Genomic DNA, 8750 nt, shown 5'->3' on the forward strand with positions numbered 1-8750 from the left:
TATCGGATCGGGGGAGAGACGACGCTCCTCCCGTTTTCTCGTTTCCCCGAGGGGACACTTCCGTCCGACCAATATCGTTCCTCTCTCTCTCCACTTCGCTCGACCTCTCTCTCTCCTTCCCCGTTTTTTCAAGCTTCCTCCGTCTCTTTTTCTATCCTTCACCCTCTCCTGGGCCGCTTCCAATATCTTTCTAAGTTCTCCGAGCCGGCCATGAATAAACTATTCCCCGACTTTGAATATCTGAACGTTTTGCGCGGGAATGGGACCGCCATCGAGGGACCGACCGCAGAAAGGACGGGATAGGATGATATCGATTGATCGACGTGCACCGTGGAAGGGGGCGACGCCGGAGCCGAAGGTACCATCCTTCAATTTTTGGAAAACGGGCGAGAGGAGAATGGGGAGGAAGGCTGCCTTGGGACGGCAGGTTTGAATATGGACAAGTAGACGCTCCCAGTACTTTGCTCCATAAAATATTGATAACAACGAACGTGACAAACATTACGATGCATGAGACGGAGGAATGCTACCTTCCGCTGTCTTCGTGCAACCGTCGGAGCCAGATGTGTTCGTCGCGGAACCTGCTAGCGGGTCCTCGCTCTCCCCGATCATAGAACGATTAATTTTTCGTAGCTCTGACGGTGATGAAATCAACCAGTCAGCATAATGAGTAGCGTTGTCTGCCGCACAATTCATCGGATGTCGTAAAAGGAGAGGTAAAGAGGAGAGGGTGGGGCACGGGGGAGGGGGTGGCGAAGGACGGCGCGGGGGTTATTAATATTCAGAACGAGGAACGAGGAGTCGAGAGCAGTGCCGAGTGACAAATACCTCGCGCCCCGTCTCAACCCCGGAACGGCTCAACTCTGTAATTAACGCTAATCTCCCGACCGTTCCTCCGACACCGTACCACCCACTTCGTCTTCTCTCCCGCCTCTGTACTTACCGCGCCAGAGGGTGGCCTTAAACAGGCCCTCGAGTCGATCCTCGAATGAAGAGGATCCATGATTCCTCCTGGCGACGAGCGGAAAATGGTTCCTCCTCAAAAATTCGACGGCTTGCTTCACTCAAACGAACGGCAGAGATACATATTATTGACTGGGTTTCTCCCCAATTTCGTACGTTCCGTATGGTTCTTTTTTCGTAGCGCTTGAAGAAAACAGAATGCTGTTTCGTTGACCATCCTCAACTTCCACTGAATAAAAAACCGGGTGTATGGGAGTGAAGCGTAACTTGCAGTGGCTCCTGCATATTTTTGCAAACATTAACGTGGCGCTGTTCATTCGTCATGCGTTGTATACATTTGAATTTACAAAGCCAGAAGGTGAATTGCTAGCTCCGCGTAGAGATGTATAAACGCGTAAACGTTCATCACAGGGATGGGGTAACTTCTAGAAGAATTCTTATTGCGAGCGATGCTTAATATCAAACGATGAAACTGAACCACAGTATCCAAACACATTAGGATAATGTTCTACGCTATAGGTGATGATGAAAAATTTGACGGAGGACATAATTTGCAAAGAATAATGCTGTATGCGTGCTGAAACGCCAAGGGAAGGTAGGAGCGTCCCTGGGAGGTCAAAGGACGAAGATTCCTTCATCCACTTCCTGCGATATGGTCGTCGCTGGTGGTTGCGCGCCTCGGTTAGCACTTGGTGGACTAAAATAGCGAGTCAGCCGACCGCGAATATCCTTGATTAAACGCAAAAAAGCTCCGGGACCTACGCTCGCCTTGCGCTCTGGCCGCGGCTGCGTTTTTTCGCCACCCTCCGCCATCACGATGGTCGGGTTTGAGCGTGGAATTGGATTGGCCGTCTTTCCTCTCGTTCTCTTTCCCCTTCAGTTCTTTCCCACTTCAGCGAGAAAGAAACGTTGGTAGTTTCAAAGCTTCTGGGGACTCGATTAGAGCTAGCATGCGACATCACAAGTATGTACGTGAGGACATCCGTTCTCAGGTATTCTTTCGGTTAAATTGTTGTATGCTGCTTGGACATCCCGGGGCAAAGGGCACACCTGTCCATTCAATCATCCCGATACATTGTGAGATCAAATCTCATTCGGTACACATCCCCCAACTATCGTGCCAGTCAATTGTTTCGTCTCGCTAATAACAAAGATCTCCGTTCCTTCCTTCGGAATGCCCATGGAGGAACCCAGGCTCCGTTTCAACCATTCACGTGTCCTCGCCAAAGGGACGCCCATTTCTTGCTTTCTTCATAATGTCAATGACTTGGCAGTTTCTCAGGATTGCGTTGAGAGACGTGTTCTTCGAGAATGTCTTCTTGAATCCGTAAAAGATTGATCAGCGTCCGTCGTTGAACCGTTGGATTTGAACACACGTCCCTATACCTTTCTTTCGCGTGTGCATTTCTTGAAACTTGAGACGCGAATGTGTTCAGACATTGCAGTGAATTATTACAATGCGTTAGATGTATGCGATGGCGACGAAGGGGTGGCGTCTTTGGAAAGTGGAAGGCGTGATAATCGAGGATGACGCTGGTCGAAACAATGCGCTTGGCATCCATCGTCTGAGCATGAGGCGTGAGTTTCGTATGCCAACTAGGGGTGATGTCAGAGTACGGTGATATATGGTCGAGCCAAGCACGGGAAATGCCACGTGCCCAGCCACCTTACATACAGCTCCAGAAGGATTAGGCGTCTACCACATTCTGCACCGCGTTGTTTTCAAACGCAATTGAATTCCTTTCGCCATCATTGACCCTGGCCTATTGGTGGCAGAACGTGATCACACGCAATTGTCGCATAGGTGTAATCAATTTATGGCCAGTTGATACTTCAGTTACTTTAGCTGAAGCAAAACTGTTCCTCTTCGTTGAATACATCTCTATTTATAATTTGTCTGACAGAAAGTTAATTTTTGGAGGAAACTTTCGATGGTATAGGTCACAGTGAGTACCAGTTTCCTTAGAAAATGAAGCGTTGCTCCAAAACCTGCGGCTATCTTGTATCTGGAGTTGCCTGCAGTGGAAAATAGACTTTAATCTTTGACACAGTCAACGATACAGTCTGTATCATTCCCTCTGCATGACGCAGTGCACTGTCAATCGCCGATAAACGAAATTTCTTCGTTCTCGACAGTGAAGATGCTTTCTTCAGCAACTCACCATAGGAGACGCTTCAGCACTATCCGTGAAATCGATTCTAAAGGTGCTCTTTCAACAGAACGACAGGAATGGCTACCAGTGGAGGACAAACTGGCTGCTCCAATGAAAAACCAGAACTACCAGTAGCTACGTTATCATCACTGTCGTTCTTTTGGAATGAGACTTAAGGCGGACATGATATGCTTTTAGCAATATCCAGATTCACTTTCTACCAGTAGCGATGGCTGCCTTAATCTGTAAATCTTTTCATTTTCTCCTGCTATTAGTTACACTCAATAATGCCGTTGAAAGTTATCGTGCAGTGGTTGTTATCCATGGAGTGCTGACTGGAAGCGATAGCATGGAACTTATTAGCAATAGGATACAGGAAGTAAGTGATTTCAGGAAAACAAAGGATGTGGCAGATGTCGCACCCGCCTAAATTTGGTTGGTAAACCTAATGGAAGGAATGGATTTTAATCCTTCGGCTTACTTAAGGAAACAATCGATTTCAGATGCATCCTGACACTCAGGTTTATAATGTTCCAAGGTATGCAGGATGGAGCAGCCTAGAGTCAATGTGGCAACAAGTAAATGAGATAGGCATGGATGTTATGTCGATAGGTGTTGCATTCCCGGAAGGTATTAATTTAGTAGGCTACAGTCAAGGTGGTTTAATAGCTAGAGCAATATTACAAAGGTATCCCGATCACAATGTCAAGAACTTCATTTCGTTGAGTTCCCCACAAGCAGGACAATATGGAAGTAGGTGACTGTAGTGCCACCTTCAAAGCATAAGAAAGGAAACCATCATTTCAAATGCTTATTTTCCGTTGCAGCGAAGTTTTTGCATTTATTTTTCCCAGATCTAGTGCGTGAAACTGCCTACGAACTTTTTTATTCAAAAATCGGGCAGCACACCAGCGTCGGGAATTACTGGAACGATCCTCATCACCAGGTTGGTATACTTTCGTAATTATTTTTCGTTTCTACGAGATTCTATTCCCTTTTTCTTTCAGGAATTGTATTACAAATATAGTAAGTTCCTTCCGTACGTGAACAACGAGAGAAATTTGACGAATTGGGCAACATTTAAAGAAGGTATTACTAAACTGAAACGTTTGGTGCTAGTTGGAGGACCTGATGATGGTGTTATTACTCCATGGCAAAGCAGTCATTTTGGATATTATGACACCAATGAAACTGTGGTAGAGATGCGTGATAGACCTATTTATAAGGACGATATGATAGGATTGAAGACATTAGATGGAAGTGGTAGACTCACTCTTATTACAGTACCAAATGTACCCCATGTTGAGTGGCATAAAAACGTGTCGATAGTAGATGAGTTTCTATTGCCATATTTAGACTGAGTTATTGACTTCAATAACTAATTGATATTAAGTCCATTACGAATTAAATAAAATGAATTGTTGCCATATGACATGGGGGATACTCTCAGAGAAGCACAAATATAGATCTTATAATTGGTATGAATGAAACTTTTTATACATATCGAATGATTCCTACGTACTTTAATATTTTATATTAGAAGATAAGAGTAGAAAATGATGTGTTCCTAATATTCAAGCAAAGTAATAGAAAATCGAGTGACCGGCGCGTAAATAAGTTACCTTCTATGTATAAGACAAGCGAGTCAAGGCAGCTCAATAAGAAGACGCTCATTTACACTTTTATTACCAATAAACGTTTACTACCTCTTCTATTACAAAATTAAGTATACATCGTTGATTTTTTAGCGAGTATATATCAGATCCATTTATTCATCTTAAAACTACATTTCCTTACAATTATTTAATAGTAGACATAGTCATGGTAGAAGGCTTATCACATATCATTAGCAAAATGCTTAATGATGGTATTCAGAAACTTTTACCGTGTGTAAAACGAGTAATGAGATCAAGAGCCCACAGAGGCTGATCCATAGGAACCATGTGCCCAGCATTCCTTACCAGGACTTCTGTTAAGTTATCAACCGATTTTGTGTACCCCGCCAATTCACTTCCAACCAACCACAACTTTCTTTCAGCTGTTTTGTACTTCTCCGCGCCGGACCATTCCAGGTTTCGCAAATAATTCTCTGTCAATGGGTATGCGACAATAATGTCTAGCTGACCATTGTATATCAACACTTTGTAATGTTTGGTGAGATCCGTTATGAGGATTGCCAAAGACTGCATAACATCCCCTTTCATATGTTCCTCTACTGTTTTGCTTTCAACGTTAAACGTGCAATTACCAACATGTATAGCTTGTCGCACATCTGCCCTTTGAATCCATTCTGCCATATAGTCAGAATCATTCGTGTCATGGGTGTGCAAGTAATTGAAGTAGTAATCGAAGCCAGTTAAATTTTTAAACAACGATGGATAACCGACTAAGTCGCCATCCAGAAGCATGTCGAACAGATTAAAGGCTTCTTCGTATTTCTTTTGTTTAATTAAACTTCTCCCCTGGTCTTCATATTTATGAAACAAATCCCTCCCATTCGCATCAATTAATCCCAATTGATACAAATAATCTCCATATACTAACTGATTCTCGGGATCGGTTAAACCGTTCCCAATGGCCAAACCCTTCAAATTTATTTTCGTCTCCGCCTTGATGTTAAAATCTTTGATAGCGTGAGACACAGCAGGTACATACTTCCCGGCGTAAGACTCACCGGTGACATAGAAGTCGTTGTCTTGCAGTTCTGGGAATAACTTAAAGAACTGCACCAACAAAGTGTGAACATCCCTTCCCACGTGCGTCTCATTGGTGGCATATCCTTTCTCGTTATCAGTGAAGCTAAACCCCGTACCGACAGGGTTATCAATGTACAGTAAATTATGAGATTTGTTCCAAGAATATTTGCGCATTTGGAGAGTATTATTGGCGGTTACTACAAACGGACCGTTTTCCATGAATAAACCGAACATGGACGTAGCCCCGGGGCCACCTTGTAGCCACAAGACTATAGGTGCGCTTTTTGGATTGCTCTATGTAAAACAAAGTCCCAGTTTTACTTCCTTTTCAAGAACATTTACATAAAATCCGACCGATACCAAGCACGAGAAAAATCCTAAAGTTTCGTTATCGAAAAGTGCAAAGTGAATCACTTACCACGGCTGGAAATAACCAAAAGAACATGTTCGAATTGTATTCTTTATTGACAGTAAAGTAACCGGCATAACTGCTGACATCGTCCATTTCCTTGTGTTCTACAGTGGCTCTTTTACGAGCTTCATCTATTTTACCGCTTTCGATTAAGGGCGTTAAGAAAAGTGGCGTCCCTGTGTCTTCATCATTGCGAACGGAATAACTCTTGAGTTTAGGGTAAACGTTAATAAAGCCTCTTGCATCGTCGATCGTCAGCGATATAAGGAAGAAGATCTGTAGAACCAGCACGATATTCTTCATCGTGCTTCTACGTTTTGTTTACGTTTGATCGTACTCGACACTACTTTCTTCCAAAGCTAATCGAGAACTGCGTCTAATTACGGTTGATCATGAATCCCGACCTTGTTATCTCGATCTGACGTAAATTCGGATCTTTGTGCCAGTGCATCAATGTTACCAATGCAACGGGTACAGATTTCAATCGCGTGCATACATATGAAGACAGTGAACCCGAACTAAACTTAATTGAGCCACGATTTTTATATCAAATGAAAGCCTGTTGTGATGCAAAGAAGGTTCAAAATTTGTTCATGTTTAGCTTAGCGTGAGAAGGCAATATTTGACGAGAAAGCGCAGAGAGTAAGTGCACTACCTACTGCACTATCAGCTGACCGAATTCAATGTATGTACTTTCGAAGATGGCGCTTCGAGCGAATAACGAGCTTAAGTCAGCTGACCGAACTCACGCATTCACACAAGTCAATTTGAATTGGTCATGCATTGAAGTTCACGTCCGGTACTTTAACCGAAGGTTAACGCGAAATCGTTGCTATTTTTAACTCCTTGGATGTAAAATGTCGTGGATAACTGTGCCGTTGTGAATGGACTCCTGCGCTTCGCATCGAACGGTGCAAAGTAATTTGGGTCATTGTATTTTTATGCCGAGTTCATGTACGAAGCTGCAAAGTAGTCTTTCTCGTCGAACGCTGTGACTGAAGAGCCGGGCCAACAATTTTACATGAACTGTATATTGTTCAGACAATCAATTTCGTGTATAAGAAACTCTGAAGGAAGTTATATATCCCGTGCACGCAAAGTGGTCGAGTTGCTATTGAATAAAGTTCCGTAGAACCTGTGAAAAAAATGAATGACTCTTTCTTAGAAGATTTGGAATTAGTATCTAACGATGCTAAAAACGTTAATAATTATCCGTTGGATCGACACATAACTACAAGGACGGCTACTTCGAGTCCATTGCAACACTTGCCACCCACCAAAGGGGACAGTCTACACAATAAGAGTGAACAGACTACATTTGCCGAGAAGCAATCCGGCGCTAAGGAGTTGAATGCAAAAGATCTGAGGAAATTATCGGACCACGATACAAGGAAGCAGCACGCGAAAGTGAGGGTGTCGGAGAGGCGGGAGAGACCCGTTGAAAATAAATTGAAGCCGATTGAAAACAAGGTGAAAAATGATGAGAAAGAGCATGAGATCAAAGAAGATGCGAAGGTGAAGATTCGGGAGACTAGAGTAAAGATCTCTGATAGCAAAGCCGTTGGAAGAGACCGGAGTCGGCGTCCAGGAAGCTACAAGGAGAATAATCAGGCCTCGGACGCGTGCGTCAAAGAAAACAGTAGACCCGATGGTTTAAAGGAAAGCACCTTCCCAGTGGAAGGTTCCAAAGACAAAGGGAAGAGTCACGATGCTGTTAAGAAATCTGATTCCAAAGAGTCTGACCCCGTCGCTTTACTCACTGCCTTCAAGGACATTGTTAGCGTATACACGAAGCAGGAAAGCACAAAGATTTTGAGAACGATGCAAGAATTACACTTTAATGCCCAAGCAACTTTCATTAAGCAGCTGCTGATGCAAACGGATGATTTGATCAGCGAGATGCATCCTAATAAAGATTCGAGCAGAATGAGAAGCTTGATTGATCAGAACGAGAGATTGAAAGAAGATGTTATTATTTTACAAAGGCGGAATGAAGATTTACAAAGGAAGTTGGAGGATTTTGAATTTTTAAAGCAAGAGAATGTTGCCTTGAAGTTGAAATGCAAGGAGCTATCGAAACAATAGAGAAAAGTGTCGGCAGTTCCATACCTATAGATCGTTTGCTAACGAAGAAGTGTCCATTCCCTTTTGCCATCCACACGTTTCAAGTACATACATTCTATTTCTCAGACTGTTATCTAGTTACTGTTGGCAAGTAAACTGAGCTTAACAAAAGACTATATTTTTTTATCGTTTTTAATCGTATCTTTAAGTAGCAATGAAATTTGAGAAACTAAAGTATGTTGTCTTGTTTGAAAGGTATTACTCTTGTACGCGATACAGTATTGGATCTCGCATTACTTTGAGGTTGATATGTTTGTTGAATTGAATTGAAAGAATTTGTAAGCCTACTTCCGTAAGAAAACGTTTAATAAAATACTTTATATGTGCCTTACCGTCTTATATATATCATAATATATATCTCGTAACCGATATATATCGTAAACACGGTAGTAAAATCACACG

The 8750-nt window shown here is 42.9% G+C and overlaps 3 protein-coding genes across 3 annotated transcripts; 2 read left to right on the plus strand and 1 right to left on the minus strand.

The window, feature by feature from the left end:
* The first annotated feature begins 3291 nt into the window (after window positions 1-3291).
* On the plus strand, window positions 3292-4842 carry Ppt2 (palmitoyl-protein thioesterase 2). Its single transcript, XM_076823350.1, has 4 exons — window positions 3292-3495; window positions 3620-3869; window positions 3944-4062; window positions 4124-4842. The coding sequence occupies exons 1-4, from the start codon at window positions 3346-3348 to the stop codon at window positions 4475-4477; spliced, it is 873 nt and encodes a 290-aa protein (XP_076679465.1). The 5' UTR covers window positions 3292-3345; the 3' UTR covers window positions 4478-4842.
* On the minus strand, window positions 4772-6762 carry LOC143374827 (venom serine carboxypeptidase). The gene is made up of 2 exons (XM_076823338.1): window positions 6231-6762; window positions 4772-6106 (listed from the first exon to the last, which is right to left on the minus strand). Exons 1-2 carry the CDS (start codon window positions 6525-6527, stop codon window positions 4988-4990), a joined length of 1416 nt encoding a protein of 471 aa, XP_076679453.1. The 5' UTR covers window positions 6528-6762; the 3' UTR covers window positions 4772-4987.
* Window positions 6763-6810: 48 nt separating this feature from the next.
* LOC143374831 (uncharacterized) lies at window positions 6811-8675 on the plus strand. The gene has a single exon (XM_076823346.1). It carries the CDS (start codon window positions 7371-7373, stop codon window positions 8307-8309), a length of 939 nt encoding a protein of 312 aa, XP_076679461.1. The 5' UTR covers window positions 6811-7370; the 3' UTR covers window positions 8310-8675.
* The last annotated feature ends 75 nt before the right edge of the window (window positions 8676-8750 follow it).

This window comes from Andrena cerasifolii, chromosome 11 (genome assembly GCF_050908995.1).
Source record: "Andrena cerasifolii isolate SP2316 chromosome 11, iyAndCera1_principal, whole genome shotgun sequence".
Classification (NCBI taxonomy): Eukaryota; Metazoa; Arthropoda; class Insecta; order Hymenoptera; family Andrenidae; genus Andrena; species Andrena cerasifolii.

Coding starts and splice junctions, on each gene's coding strand:
- LOC143374827 (XM_076823338.1), bottom strand. CDS start 6,527: ATGAAGAATATCGTGCTGGTTCTACAGATCTTCTTCCTTATATCGCTG. Junction 6,107..6,230: donor TTTGGTTATTTCCAGCCGTG/GTAAGTGATTCA, acceptor TGTTTTACATAG/AGCAATCCAAAAAGCGCACC.
- LOC143374831 (XM_076823346.1), top strand. CDS start 7,371: ATGAATGACTCTTTCTTAGAAGATTTGGAATTAGTATCTAACGATGCT.
- Ppt2 (XM_076823350.1), top strand. CDS start 3,346: ATGGCTGCCTTAATCTGTAAATCTTTTCATTTTCTCCTGCTATTAGTT. Junction 3,496..3,619: donor TTAGCAATAGGATACAGGAA/GTAAGTGATTTC, acceptor AATCGATTTCAG/ATGCATCCTGACACTCAGGT. Junction 3,870..3,943: donor ACAAGCAGGACAATATGGAA/GTAGGTGACTGT, acceptor TTTCCGTTGCAG/CGAAGTTTTTGCATTTATTT.